Source organism: Ruditapes philippinarum, unplaced genomic scaffold (assembly GCF_026571515.1).
Source record: "Ruditapes philippinarum isolate M1 unplaced genomic scaffold, ASM2657151v2 ctg617_1_1_1_1, whole genome shotgun sequence".
Taxonomy (NCBI): domain Eukaryota; kingdom Metazoa; phylum Mollusca; class Bivalvia; order Venerida; family Veneridae; genus Ruditapes; species Ruditapes philippinarum.
The window spans coordinates 605644-622657 of record NW_026859650.1 but is presented as its reverse complement, the minus strand read 5'-3'; the positions used below and the strand labels follow the sequence as shown (position 1 = coordinate 622657).

General features: G+C 33.5%; 1 protein-coding gene and 1 non-coding gene across 12 annotated transcripts in view; one reads left to right on the top strand and one right to left on the bottom strand.

Moving 5' to 3' along the window:
• The window catches only part of LOC132757366 (nuclear hormone receptor HR96-like), a 224083-nt gene that overhangs the window by 95023 nt on the left and 112046 nt on the right, over window positions 1-17014 (top strand). For all 11 annotated transcript variants that reach the window (XM_060748624.1, XM_060748631.1, XM_060748621.1 and 8 more), the window contains one exon: window positions 15-67. Coding sequence is in view for 7 of the 11 variants with exons in the window: in XM_060748621.1 (XP_060604604.1) it covers window positions 15-67 (53 nt within the window). In the remaining 4 variants the exon portion in view is untranslated. The remainder of the gene's footprint in view (window positions 1-14; window positions 68-17014) is intronic.
• Trnav-aac (transfer RNA valine (anticodon AAC)) lies at window positions 13898-13970 on the bottom strand. The gene has a single exon. It is a non-coding gene; the product is annotated as a tRNA-Val (tRNA).

The following is a 17014-nucleotide window of genomic DNA, read 5'->3' as shown; positions in this document are numbered from 1 at the left end:
CTCTATAATTTCAGACAGTGGCACACTGGATTTACAAGACGATAAGCTGGATATAGATGGCAGTGTGGTAAGTTAAAATGAGTTATCTGCCCTTAACAAATGAGTTATCTGCACTTGATAAAAGTAGCCTGCCTTTGAAAAAAACAGCAACATGCAGTTGATAAAACAGTCACTTGCTAATAAATTTATGAGTTATGTGCAGGTGCTAAGTTGTGTCTAAGTCCGATTGAAAGAAAAAAAAACAGGAACAGTTATCTGCCCTTGAAAATCAAATATGAAAATCGGTTATCATGATACAACATGCAGTGATAATCAGCCTCCGGTTCTATAGTAAGGCAATTCATTTTGTTGCTTCATCTTTATTGTGTAATTAATGAATACATAGTTGTTTTTTTATAGAATTTTGCATTTCTAGTTGTACATCAAGATCATTTATGTGGACAAGTTATATCAATTTGCTGGTATTCTGTCTATTTGTTTGTTTGTCTTATTTTATTCATTAAAAGCACAGTGTTTTGCATTTGTTAATAAGCCAGTCTTAGTGTCCATGCCAAACGCTATGGCTAAGTTTATGTCATTTGAAAACAGTTACTTCTTCACAGCCTGAATTTTGGTTGGAATCTTAACTTTATATAATTCTTGATGCCACGCAACACTTAACATGTGTATAAGTAACATCTTAAGTATTAAGTTCTATTCTAAAATATTTAAAGCAATTAAATACATGTATTGAAATGAGAAATTATTGTACCAATCAAGTTTCATTTAAGCTTATTGGTCAAAGATTTTAAATTCCCAACATCAGGGGGGTTACTGAAAGCATATGAGCTGCGTCATGACAAAATCAACATAGTGCGTTTGCGACCAGCATGGATCCAGACCAGCCTGCGCATCCGTGCAGTCTGATCAGGATCCATGCTGTTCGCTTACCAACCCTTTTACAAGTAGAGAAACTGATAGCGAACAGCATGGATCCTGATCAGACTGTGCGGATGCGCAGGCTGGTCTGGATCTCTGCTGGTCGCAAATGCACTATGTTGGTTTTGTCATGACGTGGCTCATATCTTAATACAAGAAAAGAGGAAGCTGAGATTGTTGCTATAATCGTATTGGTCAAAATGCCTTCCTTATTGAATAAACATTGTTTTTTATTTGTGCATCAACCACTTTATGTATTTAACATTAAACATTGGTTTTTATTATGCCTCCATTTAACATCCTTTTAGTAAAATTTGAATATGTATGGCAGATGAAACATTCATTGACATACATGAGAAGTTTGGTTTGATTTTGTTAAAATTTATTCCAGAACAAGTAAGTAAATAGTAATGTTTAATGGCAAAAAAAAAAACATGTCTAATAATAGTAACATTCATGATATCATATTGATATGAAGATTATCAAACATTTGAAAATGAAGATAGCTTAGCTCATTAAAAACGTAACTCTACTAATTTAATCCTTATTATTCTAAAATTGAAATTTTGGAGTGATTCCACTTATTGTTTGACACTGTCTATTGTTTATGTTGAATTTTCTTATCAAAATGCTAAATCAGTATAGAGTTTGGTCAGACTGCATGGATGTGGAATCTGACCTTAACGATAGCTCCTTAAGGTCCATTCAGTGTTGCCACTATCATGTTACTTTAACCCTTGCCATGTTTCATAAATAATGAAATTGTCCATCTTTAAATTTGGACAAAAACATTCACCATTTTTAGGGAAAATTTCAAATGTTCAGACTGATACCCCCCCCCCTTGTGACTGACTCAGGGGTTGTCTGGAATTGTTCATGAAAGGCGAGTAAATGGTTCAAATAACTGGAGTCTGTGCATCTTTTAGCTCCAGCTGGTGAGGTGGTTTTGACCACTTGTGTTGCTTTGAAGTTTGTAATACCCTGAGGTTAGCCAAAATCATCTTTCCTTTCTGTGCTGTATTACCCATACTGTGTTGGTGCACCGTAAAAACCAAAGACTGAATAATGAAGATACGGCCAATTGACTGGATGGTTGAATGTTCCGGCTGATCTTTGTCTGCACTTACAGAATCTGTTGTAGCTAGCCGGTTGAGAGTAAAGTAAGCAAAACATTTGTTGACATGTTAAATGCACCTTTTGTTATAGCTTTTGCAAACTGATTTAAAAAAAACCCAAAAAACATGCATCTATGCATGTTTATCTTGATAATTATTTACTTAAGTGTTTAATGATATGGTATTTTTACAGTTTATACATTGTAAATAAAATGAGGACTGTTGAAACAGACACAAGTCAATTGTATTTGGATATTTTCCAGGAAAGTCATGATACTTGGTACTAGATATGATATATATCTGATGTTGTTTGACCTTGACCCCTAGCTAAGATAGGTTCATGATGTGTTTAAATTTGTAACAGTCATGTAGGAAGATATCATGAGAAACTAAAATTTTATCTGTAAGAATTCTATTTCTTTTTGGTGTGGGAGGGGGTTCATGATACAAGATTGTTGGAGACTGAATACATCCTGTCTTAATATCCAATTATAAGGCAATTAGTAACAGTATCACAACATAATTGGTATAATGGACTTGTCCTGCTGCCAAATTTTGGACCAGTCCATTGTTGTTTTACAGGGTTTTCCATTATATATGAAAATACTAAACTCAAGTTATCATCATTTGAACTATTCTTGTATCTTACGCCTTCACGCTTCATTCTCGTTTCCCAATATGGATTCATAGCTACCAGGGCCAGAACTCCGAGTCCTATTTGATCAAGGACCTCTGTCAACTTGCTGGCATCGTGAAGAGTCAAATCACACCACATATCTGGCACCCATCGTGGGGGCAGGAGTATCAAAAATAAAAAAAAACCAACATACCCAATTTATTCAATTATTCATCTATTTAATAATTATATTCATTGATTTAAACACATAATTTATTACTATTCAACCTATGACACTGTCTAGACTGAAAGTTTTACTATATGCTGATATGATATAAACCTATTGGTCTGATTGTAAGGTACTTTTATTCCATCCATAGCCTGCGCAGTGGCAAACTGATTCTACTAATGCAACCATTGCAGACCAAGATCAGTTGTCACGTCCATGCCTTCTGATCATGGTGACTGCAGTCTGTTCGCTATTCCATCAATACGTATTTTGAAATTTTTTCCCAAAGTAAAAGTTAGATTAAAAGATGGACAAGTCCATTTAAGATTTTTAGCCACATATAAAGGGTTAATTGTTGCGAAGTCTCCCAAAAATTGGCGGCGTGGCCGAGTGGTTAACGCGTCGGACTAGTAATCTAAGGATTGCTGGCTGTGTGGGTTCAAACCCTAGTGTCAAGGGCAAACCGTTGTTTCCTTGAGCAAGAAACTTTACATTCATTACTGGTTGGTTCCTGGAATGGATTCGAGAGTGTTTCAATAAGTTTAAAGCTTCCAACACAATTGAACTAAAATAAATTTGTATAAACTTAAAAGTTAAAAAAGAAGTAACAAAAACAAGTAACAAGGAACAAAATATTTTGTTATCTTATTTGCTTTACATTTCAACTATGCGTCTAGATTTCATTGAAAATAACAAACAACTTGTTTTTATCTGTCATTAGGTTTGGTTCACGGCAATGAATTATAAATAAATGAAGAAATCTAATACAATTAAATAGTACTTTACCGATTTCATAATCCAATATTTAATTTTGGGTTACTTCCCTTTTACTAAGTTAGTTAAAAGTTTAAAATGAAATAAGTGTTAAATATTTTGATTATTTTATTGATTGACAGGGGTGATTGATTTATTTATTATCAAGTTTATTTATTAATTTGGTTGTAATTTTCATCACACCAACACAGTATTAAAACTAAATAAAGAATATTATAATTTATATATGTTTTGTAGATCAGATTTAGAAATCATCTTTAAAGAATTAGATGTTGGTGTTGTTATGTCTGCAGTTTATGTCTAATATATTATTAGTTTATGTCTAATATAATAATCTAGATAATTTCTAGACTATACCAATTGTCACAGAAGGTAATGGTTACTTATAGTAAATTAAGGTCTGTGGAACTATGTAGGTAAATTATCAAATAATGGTAGGAAAAAATATTGAGTAAAATGTCCACAAAAAGCTTAGAAATTGATAATTTTAATGAAATCATTTCTACTACCCTTCAGCTGAATAAGAATAATTTGAGCCACAACACGACAAAACCAACATAATAAGTGCGTTTGCGACCAGCATGGATCCAGACCAGCCTGCGCATGCGCAGTCTGATCAGGATCCATGCTGTTCGCTGTCAAGTTCTCTACTTGTAATAGAGTTGGTAAGTGAACAGCATGGATCCTGATCAGACTGCGCGGATGCGCAGGCTGGTCTGGATCCATGCTGGTCGCAAACCCACTATGTTGGTTTTGTCGTGATGCGGCTCAATTATTTATTTATAGCACTGTCAACATAATTTCTGGTACTGATTCTTTAGAAAAAAAAAATCATTTCTGTTACTTTTTCAACAAAAAATTAGAAATTATATCTTATGAAATATTTTATAAGATTTATAAACAGTTAAATTATGCTGTTTCCATAATTTTATGGTTGATTCTCAAAAGGGTTGTTACAATAGCATGACTCTGTTATTTAACACAATGGCATATAAATAATGTAAATTAACAATCAAATGTTCCGAAACAAAATTAATAATTGTGCTGATATTTCAAGTAGAGTTTTAACCATTTTGGGTTGACTTTGATCATGGGCTATTCACTTTTATGGATATTTGCAAACATATTTCTTTCATACAGGCATTTTGGAAGTTTTTTTTTTTTTTTTTTTTCAAAATTGAAACAATAATTTTGTTAAGTTTGTGAGAGAGGTAGCAGCATGTATATACCGTATATCTTGTTGCAATTTTAAGTGCAATTGTACCCTGAAAATCAAACAATCCTCTTCAATTAATTCAAGAATTTCGTATATACACACTCCGGAAGGAAATTGTTGATGTATTGTCATGTCAACATGGATGTCCATTCACTCACGGGTTCTATTATCATATTTTTAGCTCACCTGACCACGAAGTGGTCAAGGTGAGGTATAGTGATGGGGCTATGTCCGGCGTCCGTCGTCGTGCGTCGTGCGTCGTCAACAATTGGGTTGTTAACAGTCTAGCAGTCACAGTTTTGATTGGATCATCATCAAACTTTGTCAGAATGTTTATCTCAATGAAATACAGGTCGAGTTCGAAGATGGGTTATCTCGGGTCAAAAACTAGGTCACAGGAGCTAAAAATAGAAAAACCTTGTTAACACTCTAGAGGCTGCAGTTTTCATCCAAATATTCTGGAAATTTGTCAGGAAGGTTGTTTTGATGATATCTAGGTCAAGTTCGAAGATGGGTCATCTCCGGTCAAAAACTAGGTCACAGGAGCTAAAAATAGAAAAAGCTTGTTAACACTCTAGTGGCTGCAGTTTTGATCCAAATATTTTGGAAATTTGTCAGGAAGGTTGTTTTGATGATATCTAGGTCAAGTTCGAAGATGGGTCATCTCCAGTCAAAAACTAGGTCACAGGAGCTAAAAATAGAAAAAGCTTGTTAACACTCTAATAATTGGGTTGTTAACAGTCTAGCAGTCACAGTTTTGATTGGATCATCATCAAACTTTGTCAGAATGTTTGTCTTAATAAAATACAGATCGAGTTCGAAGATGGGTTATCTTGGGTCAAAAACTAGGTCACAGGAGCTAAAAATAGAAAAAGCTTGTTAACACTCTAGAGGCTGCAGTTTTCATCCAAATATTCTGGAAATTTTTCAGGAAGGTTGTTTTGATGATATCTAGGTCAAGTTCGAAGATGGGTCATCTTCGGTCAAAAACTAGGTCATAGGAGCTAAAAATAGAAAAAGCTTGTTAACACTCTAGTGGCTGCAGTTTTGATCCAAATATTTTGGAAATTTGTCAGGAAGGTTGTTTTGATGATATCTAGGTCAAGTTCGAAGATGGGTCATCTCCGGTCAAAAACTAGGTCACAGGAGCTAAAAATAGAAAAAGCTTGTTAACACTCTAAAGGCTGCAGTTTTCATCCAAATATTCTGGAAATTTGTCAGGAAAGTTGTTTTGATGGTTTCTAAGTCAAGTTCGAAGATGGGTCATCTCAGGTCAAAAACTAGGTCACAGGAGCTAAAAATAGAAAAAAGCTTGTTAACACTCTATAGGCTGCAGTTTTCATCCAAATATTCTGAAAATTTGTCAGGAAGGTTGTTTAGATGATATCTAGGTCAAGTTTGAAGATAGATTATGTCGGGTCAAAAACTAGGTCACAGGAGCTAAAAATAGAAAAACCTTGTTAACACTCTAGAGGCTGCAGTTTTCATCCAAATATTCTGGAAATTTGTCAGGAAGGTTGTTTTAATGATATCTAGGTCAAGTTCGAAGATTGGTCATCTCCAGTCAAAAACTAGGTCACAGGAGCTAAAAATAGGAAAAGCTTGTTAACACTCTAATAATTGGGTTGTTAACAGTCTAGCAGTCACAGTTTTGATTGGATCATCATCAAACTTTGTCAGAATGTTTGTCTTAATGAAATACAGATCGAGTTCGAAGATGGGTTATCTTGGGTCAAAAACTAGGTCACAGGAGCTAAAAATAGAAAAAGCTTGTTAACACTCTAGAGGCTGCAGTTTTCATCCAAATATTCTGGAAATTTGTCAGGAAGGTTGTTTTGATGATATCTAGGTCAAGTTCGAAGATGGGTCATCTCCGGTCAAAAACTAGGTCACAGGAGCTAAAAATAGAAAAAGCTTGTTAACACTCTAGTGGCTGCAGTTTTGATCCAAATATTTTGGAAATTTGTCAGGAAGGTTGTTTTGATGATATCTAGGTCAAGTTCGAAGATGGGTCATCTCCGGTCAAAAACTAGGTCACAGGAGCTAAAAATAGAAAAAGCTTGTTAACACTCTATAGGCTGCAGTTTTCATCCAAATATTCTGAAAATTTGTCAGGAAGGTTGTTTAGATGATATCTAGGTCAAGTTTGAAGATAGATCATGTCGGGTCAAAAACTAGGTCACAGGAGCTAAAAATAGAAAAAGCTTGTTAACACTTTAGTGGCTGCAGTTTTTATCCAAATATTTTGGAAATTTGTCAGGAAGGTTGTTTTGATGATATCTAGGTCAAGTTCGAAGATGGGTCATCTCCGGTCAAAAACTAGGTCACAGGAGCTAAAAATAGAAAAAGCTTGTTAACACTCTAGGGGCTGCAGTTTTCATATAAATATTCTGGAAATTTGTCAGGAAGGTTGCTTAGATAATATCTAGGTCAAGTTCGAAGATGGGTCATCTCAGGTCAAAAACTAGGTCACAGGAGCTAAAAATAGAAAAAGTTTGTTAACACTCTAGTGGCTGCAGTTTTCATTCAAATATTCTTGAAATTTGTCAGGAAGGTTGTTTTGATGATTTCTAGGTCAAGTTCGAAGATGGGTTATCTCCGGTCAAAAACTTAGTCACAGGAGCTAAAAATAGAAAAAGCTTGTTAACACTCTAGTGGCTGCAGTATTGATTCAAATATTCTGTAAATTTGTCAGGAAGGTTGTTTTGATGATTTCTAGGTCAAGTTTGAAGATGGGTCATCTCAGGTCAAAAACTAGGTCACAGGAGTTAAAAATAGAAAAAGCTTGTTTACACTCTAGTGGCTGCAGTTTTGATTCAAATATTCTGGAAATTTGTCAAGAATGTTGTTTTGATGTTTTCTGGGTCAAGTGCTAAGATTGGTCATGTCTGGTCAAAAACTAGGTCACAGGAGATAAAAATAGAAATTTTTTTTTAACACTCTAGTGGCTGCAGTTTTGATCCAAATTTCCTGGAAATTGGTCAGGAAGGTTGTTTTGATGATTTCTAGGTCAAGTTTGAATATGGGTTGTGTCCAGTCAAAAATTAGGTCACATTGCCCAAATATGGAAAAATCTTTACAACACACTATAGGTCACATGTTTGACTCAGTCGCATCAAACTTGGTCATGATGCTTGTTTAAGACATTGCTTGGATGCGGTTGTGTCAGGTGAGCGATCCAGGCCCATCATGGCCCTCTTGTTTATATATTGTTATGGCGCACACATATAGGATTGGATGTAATAACATTTATTTTCATGTTACCATGGAGATTTGACATCACAGTCCTGTAGGAGAGGAAAACTGAGTGACCATCTTAAAGGTCAAGCAGGTACAGCAGGTACTGCTTGTACTTTGTTTTACCAATCCCTTGCTGTTTAGTTGCGAACTCACAGTTTGCAAAGTTACCAAGTAAAATAGGAAAAAGATACGAACATGCATGAACATTTCAAATTGTTCTATCGTTGCAAGTGACTTTGGATGCAGACTATATCACATACGTCTACGGTACAATACTTTTACTTATAGTACATTTTAACATTAATTTTATAAAGTACAAATGTAACATCAAAGGTTGATAATAATAATAAGCACCTTCATTTCCATGTTTACTTACATATCCACATTAACAATGCAAACATATATGAGAAATAATCTTAATGATAATAATAATAAACTTAAGATAAGTAAAATATGAATTTTATAATTATGATAATAATAATAATAATGATAAATTTAAGATAAGTAAAATATAAATTTTCTAAAGTCATTATCGGCGACTGTCCTCAGCATTGTACGTTATACCCGAGAAGAGCGTGCGGTTGACACAGCGCCACCTATAGCAAACAATTACAACGAAACAGAGGGAATTAATTTTTACAAACACAGAAAATTATATTTCTATTAATTTTGATATCAAGCACGGGCAGGTACCTTTTATGTCAAGTACAAACTGCTGTCTTCTGTGCAGTGTTATATCAAGTACAGCTTGCCCCTTACAACACACTTGATGAGAAACCTTTTCTGGTCTGAGGTGTTAACCACTTGGCCTATTGCTATTATTGTTTGTTTGATACTTTGTTTTTGAGTTTATTTATACTTGGCGCCGGAATTAACCATATGTCTGAGACTGTAGCAATATCTTTGCCGGTCCACTATAGTAGTCTAGTTGGGGACGTCTTTTTCATGCTTAATCTTCTGGTAGCCCATTCTTCGTATAGTGGTAGTGAAGGAGTCGACGATCATAACTGCCAAGGCATGAGCTTTTCAACTAATGATAACAAAAACAACCTTTGTTAACGCCAACCCTCCAGAGTTAGTCACAACAGGTCAACCAATCATCTCTGGTACTTAAGGTGATTTGATTTTGACCTGCCGTGTGCCTTCTCAGTGATGTGCACGCCTCTGGAGGGATTTGGAGAATGTTTGATACAGGATAATTCTCCAGTAATATGGTGTGTAAATATTGTAATTGAGTACAATTTGTTAATGCCTGTAATTTCCCTTCTCCCATTTAATAGTATCAGAATTATATGATATAATATGGTTCAAGACATTTTATTGTCAAATTTCTGCCTTGAATTCAATGTGCATAAAAGATAATTATTTTAAATCTCTTTAAAAATCATTATTGAACATTAAAGTTGATATTGAATTAATTTATTTGTTCAATTATTATGGTTAAAATGTGCACAGTTTATGATGACTATTTATTTGTTTAGGTAAGCCATTTACAGGTACTTAATGTGTTTAGAGTAATAAAATTATGCTCAAATTAGAAGAAAAGACAAACTATATTTTGTACCGATAAGACTGATCATTTACAGTCAACAAATAAACTTACGATTTAAGTTACTAATAGTATGTTTGTAAATGAAAAAAGATGTGGCGGTGTGGCCGAGTGGTTAACATGTCAGACTAGTAACCTAAGGATTGCTGATCACGTGGGTTCAAGCCCTGTCAGGGACAAGCCATTGTTTCCTTGAGCAAGAAACTTTACACTCATTGCTATTAAGTTGGTTCCAGGAATGGATTGGAGAGTGTTTCAATAAGCCTTTATATAGCTACCAAAACAATCTAACTAAAATAAATTTGTATAAACTAATGAAAAATGAGCAGGTTATGATATAAATTTATATCTTACTTGTAAAATTTAGTAATTAATTATATAACATAATTATGATAAGCCTTGGGCTTAGTCTTAGATAATGTTTTAAGACACTTCTATAACATAAGCATAATAATATTTTATACAGAATTGAAAACGGACATTACTCAGGCATTCCATGTTTTAAATCAACTACATGAATATAAGTGGCGTCAGTGGTCGAGTGGTTAAGTTCATCGACCCTTCAAACCTAAGTTTGAATCCCATCAGGGACTTTGGATTGTTTCATGTGAGGAAGCTATCCATGCAGCTAGCTCACGGAGCGTCAGTTGTTCTACTTGGGTGCCTGCTTGTGCCGAAAATAATGTACGGAGGGGCACCAGTAAAGCTTGAAAGTCTCAATTTGACATCTACCGTGTTGGTGCAAAGTAAAAACCCAAACAAAACAAAAAACAAAACAATCGAAACACATTTATTTTAGGACCTTTCATGATGACATACAAGTATATTAATTTATTTTCCTGTATCGATTTCCAATAAAAACTGAAGTCTTTGAAAAATTAATTAAAATCTTTACAAGTCATCATAAATGACACATTTAAACAATAACTCCACATACTGTGTCATTTATCCGACAATGGGCTATTTTATTCATCCTTAACATGGCCTTTGAGGTGGATCAAATTCCGACACGGCACTTGTAATTCTATAGATAGATGACTGGGTCCTTGGCAGTATACTTATCACAGAAATCTTCGCCCTGACTGACTGATCTTAAGACATTTTAGACATTGTAGAGAAAACAAATAATCCTTTTGTTTGACATTGACACTAACACAAAAATAAAGAATCCGATCTTGATACCTCCCTTCAATGGTAGTAACAAAAAAATGTGACATACAAAAATACAAAAACTTGCGGTTAAGGCTGTTTGCAACATTGAAACTATATCAGTTAATTTTTCTTTGTACTATTTGTATTAGGTGAACCAATTTTTTGGTGTTTTTTTTTGTTTGTTTGATATAAGTGGTCAAAGATCAAGCTTTGACATCTCTGGATTTTTTTTCATAAGTTTGCCTTTTACAAGCTCTAATGGTTACTTAACATGCTTTTATGTGCTAATTTATGTTGAATCATGATGATGTGTTTAAAAAATATATAAAAAAAAGACACAATCGTGCCTTAAATATTTTTTCCCTGGCCAGGACATGATGTTTGTATATTTGGTCTTAACATTTGTTTTGAACACTTTTGTTTAAATGTTTCCTTGGCCTTAACATGTTGTCTTGTTAGATGGGTGGGATTTGCCCAGGTTGTCCCACAGCCATTACCAAAAATTTAAAATTTTGCCAGAGTTTTTGTACTTTATAAATAAAAGGCAAGTATTAGTCAAAATCAGATTTTGCCGGCCCTTAGGTTGGTATGATGTTTTCTTTAATATATTGTAAATTTTTTGAAAAATTACAGAGGAACATGATTCCAATTATAAATATATATTGGCCTTAATTTTGCATTACTAAAATATTTCATTATTTCTACTACATGAGATTATTATTTAATTAATTTTAGTGAAGCACTTATAGATAAGTGAGGCAGCTGAAGCAGGTTTAATTTTAAACTTCCACATATTTTATGATAGTATTTTATACTATATGACTAATATACAAGTCTTGTGGGGTTTCCGTATGTAGTATCATAGAGCTCTCAAGATGTGATATTTTTGTATACTAGCATTTGCATGTACGAGTATATATTATATTTAATTTATAATACGTTGTTTTTCATTGGATAATCGTGCTGTTTATATAGTTTTATTACACCTCTACTATCAATATATAAAGAATTCTCACTTTTTTTCTCAAAAATGGAAGTTTGCTGTATTATAAATTTGTTATAAATATTCCTGACAGGTTATATGACCATATATAAACAGGCTAGCAGCTCGGGTATATTTGCAAACAGCCATTTATATTATTAGTTATAAAGATTCTTGACAGGTTATATGGCCCTATATATACGGCTGTTTGTTAATATAACGGCTGGGGTTACATTGCAAAACAGCTCTTTATATACGGCCATATATCATGTCAACAATCTTAATAACGAATTTATATTATACAGCACGCATCATTTTTTAGAGAAAAAAGTAAAATTTCTTCATGAATCGACAGTAGCTGTGTATATAAAACTATATAAACGTCACGATTATCCAATGAAAAGCGACGTTACAAACGTGCAGTATTATAAAGAGTCATATAACCTGTCCAAAATCTATATAACTAACATTTTTAAGGTGACGGTCACTCAATTCTGATATATTTGTTAGCAAACCTTAACCAGCTGGATTTGTGAAAGGGATTTGCCCATCTTTGAATTCGGAACAGTCCTTACAAAGTTTAAAGGATTTCAATATAAAAATACAACAATGAAGCTGGTAATTACCAACAGTTACATATATAGCCTGGTCTATCGGCACAGATGTGCGAGCTTGCCGGGCTTCGAGACTTTCATAATTACTTTCCAATAACAGCATTAGACAAGGGTAACATATTGCCGTAAAATGCATCATTTGTCATGCAATCAATAATATTACATAATATCTTTACCCTTGTATGGGTCTTAAAATAGACTAACATTACGGAATTACCATCGTGCTCGTCTATAAATAGACTTCTGGGAAATCAAAGGTCTGTGTTTATTGATGCTTGTTAAAATTCATTGGAAAATAAAACAGTTACGGATATTGCTTTTATGTTACTGAAATTCAACATTTTCACTGCTTGTGTGTAATATATGTACATGCGTAATGGTTAAAATATATCTTACTTTTTGTTGATTTTGTGTAGTAATAACTTCAAAAATATTTTGAAATATGAGATTTTTTCATTGTTAAACAGAACTTCAATATATAATAATATATATGCTTAAATAAAGGTACTAGTGGACAGTTTACTTATGATCTAATCACAATGTTCAAGTGGTTAGTCTGACCCTTGATAATGGCATGATGAAGCAGAACATTCTAAAATGCTGTTGGTTCCCAATGGTGCCATTTAAGCGCTTTTAAGGCCCAATATGCCTCAAAAATGTTTTTATTTTTATGTCTCAAAAGAATGTTATTTCTGGTGTCAAACTACAGATACTCATTGGCCAATTACTTGAGCCATCTTTTGCTTCTGTTGTTTTCTGGCATTTAGTACAAATATAGTGATTTAATAATTTGTACGGAAGTCAAAATACTACTTTGTTTTCATTTAGCAGCTATTATGACATATAATTACACTTCCAGCGCTAGTATACTTTTTTCAAGTAATTGCAAGCATCTGACTTGCTTTAAAACCAATGTTTAAAAAATTAATAAAATGTTTGATTTTTCTGAATATGAACAAATTTATTCATTTCTGATGCATAATGGGCCTTTAAGATAAATTAAGAAGTTTTTCTATTATACTTCAGCCAATGTGCTTAAATAATCTTCTATAATAAAGCATTGAGTGTGCTCTTATTTACTTATACCATTGTATTGAAATGTATTGGGTAGTGTGAATTGTGACCAAATGGATGTAACTGCGTAATGCTTTTTTTTTTTTTTTTTTAAATGCGTTTATTTAAGGTCGCCGCCGGAAAGCCCATATGGGCGACCGTACACTCAAGTCGGGTCATCCTAGAGCGTCCCGCCGAGATTTTTCGTCGATTTTTTTCCAGCTTTATTGGTGGAGGAAGACCCCAGGTGCCCCTCCGGGCGTTATTTCAGGCACGAGCGGGCACCTGGGTAGAACCACCGACCTTCCGTAAGCCATCTGGATGGCTTCCTCACATGAAAGATTTCGACCCGAGTGAGGATCGAACCCACAGTGGTGAGGGACCTGTGATCTCAAGTCAGCGACTTTAACCACTCGGCCACGGAGGCCCCTTAAAAGAATGTTTCCGCTGAGGATTGAACTCAGGACCTTCCACGTGTTAAGCGGATGTGATAACCACTACACCACGGAAACAGTTAATGCTTGAATCAGTGTTTCCTTAAATAGCTGGGTAAAAGCACCTGCCAAAGTGTTGGTGAAAATATGTTCTTTAATTTCAGATATATCATACATAGTGAACCAAATGTTGTTTGCCTGTAAATTTTTTAAGGATTTTTTGCCCTAGGCATACATTATAAATGTCTAGTTTGGAATCATTTGTAGAGAAATAAATTTGTATGCTGTTGGGCATGGAATGAGATATTACTTGCTAGAGCTGTCAGTTATGCCACTTTGCCGATACAGTTTCTGAGAGAAAAAGGCCAGAATGCTGTCTGAATGTGGTTTTTTCTAATCTACAATATCAGGACATTACTTCAAAATCCAAATGATATCCCCATAGCTACATACTTTTTCCTAGCGTTTTGTCCTTCTACAGAAATTATTTCCCATATCAACAAATTTTTTCTAGCCTCTATTTTACTACCAGCGATTTTTTTTTTCCAGCGCCGTAAACTTGTCAGTGATATGACCATTATCATGATAATTTTCGTGTCAAAATTACATTTGGTAGGCTCTCGTGTGCGTTAAAAGTGTCTTCAGCAATATTAAATACCGACAGTTTACGACCCGAACCACGATATGTATTGTCAAAAGGTCTGAATCATACATTTCCTGATGTTTAAATAAATTTCAAACTGTTAATTTAAATGTTTCTGATGCTTTTAAACGTATTTATATATAATAAAATTGTTGAAATGTTTTCTATGGCCGTATTTTAAGTATCATTTTGCCCTATCATTAAGTTATCCGATGTATTGGTTGGTAGAACGCCTTTGGAACAGAAGCGTTAACTTTAGGTGGGGTTTGCATAAAGAGATCAGAAAAATATCAGAATACTGTATGAATAGCGTATATCTCTGAACAATTTTCGTTCCTTTCGCGTTATTTGTTTACCATTCAGTAAAGAAATTTATGTCAATATTTGCAAGCATGTAATAAAATCGTAGGCACAATAAAGTTCTTATCTTGTCAGGGACTACAATCTTTATTCTTTATTCATGATTACATTGAAAACATTTATCTTTGCAAAAAATCGAAGTCTTTATTTAATAACCATACGGCCACGGTACTTTAATGCGTGCAGTGTTTAAGGGAAAAACTTGTACTCGGATTTGTATGGGTTTGTTGAGTGCCTTCTATAGACATTAATACAATGCACATTATATAATGCACCATCTGGGTAAGCTTCAGATTTATTTGAAGCGAAAGAAAATGTCACTGTTTAAAAAAGAATTTCCTTTTATTTGCTGACAGTGCATTGTCAAGGCGTAGGAATTGTTCCTGTGGATCCCCACTTACTTCTCCACAAGTTGGTATCAACTTCTTTCATTCAAATCACTAAAACACAGATATTCACAGTCCAAAGGAAGACGAAAGAAAATGAAACTTTGTTTCATGTGCGTAGATAAAAGGATACATGAAGATTTAATACACTGGCAGGTCTGTAGTTTATTAAATTTTCAAATGTCTTCTTCAATCTGTAACCTGAAACTTAAGGAAATTAATTTGAAAGGTAATGGTTACTTTTACAGTCAAATACAATCATTCTAACTGTAGAAACTTAATAATGATCCCCTTTATCAGATACTTTGTAAATGTTCCTTGAAAGAAAATGCTACTTAAGGAAGGAAAATTGGCACGGAGGGGCACCTGAGGATTTCCTCCACCAGTAAAGCTGGAAAGTCGCTTCTGTGTTGGTGCAACATAAAACCCCTTCAAAAATTAAAAAGAAAAAGAAAGACAGGAAGTTATTATTTAAGTATATTGAGGTCAAGGTCAAACAATTGACCTTGAACCTTGACGTTTTAATCTCCATATATCCAATGAAGTAGTTTATATGAAGATGAAAACAATGTGGCTTACATATCATACATGACTTGCTTATTAATGAGTTTGTGGTAACAGTGGAGAATGTTTAATAGATGACCTGAAGACAAAACTGCAAATCTTTAATCAAGTTGTTTAAAGGCTGGAGTGTGTTGTTTGTTTGCTTGAGATATTGAAATTCTATTTAAGGCCTGAGGATTTGTCATCTACTTAGCATCAACAAGGTCTAGAAATAGATTTAAACTTGAATTTGCTAATTTTGCTTCATGTCCATTGTTTTATTTCTTTGTGAATTTATATGAACAATTTTTTGCTGAATCATGTTTTCTTGTTTATAGTGTCATGTATATTTCTGCAAAGTTTTGTCACAGTCTGTAAGTTTTTAATAAAGCTATAAGGTCAATATTTCTTTTACAAAAATTTTATACAAATCTGCCATTTAAATTCTTGTCCAAAAATTTCCCATCAGAACCTGAGCTTGACTAAAAAAAGACCTTTTAACAGTATGAATTGACCCTAGCAGTTTATAATTACCAGACTGAGACTATTCTGTTGAGTTTTTGATTTCTTTATTTTAACCCATAAAAAGCCCTATTTTCTGCAAGTTACTTCCAAAGTCATTGAAGCAGGGTATTTAAGTCAGTGTTAAAAAAGACTTGGATGAGTAAATGTAAACAATAGTTTTATATATTAAGTATGTACAGTAAAATTTGTTCTGATTCTATAATATTTTAAAATTCTTTTATTTTTAAAGGTATAGGAAATTAATAATGATCATTGCCTCATATTTCTAGTACTTTATCAAAGAAATGTACATCGATGTATAGTTTTTGAATTTACTTCATTATGTTTCTTAGAACTGAATTATAAGCTAGTATAAAATCAAATTTTCAGTAGTTGTCAAGATAATCAGATGTTGTTTTTTTTGTTGTTGTTTATATATATGTATAGTAGATGTTAAGTAACATATATGTCATAAATTGAAATTTTTCTATCTCTTTTCAAATTACTTTAATTATTAAAATACTGTACATCAGACTTGTATTGATTTTTTAGGTTGCGTGTTTGAAATTTTTAGTTACAAAAATTTTATAAAGCAACTTTGAGAAGATCGCGTTCCAGTGATGTAATACTATACATGTTTTACTACACAGTTATTGATAAATTGATTTTCGTGCTTTTAATACTTT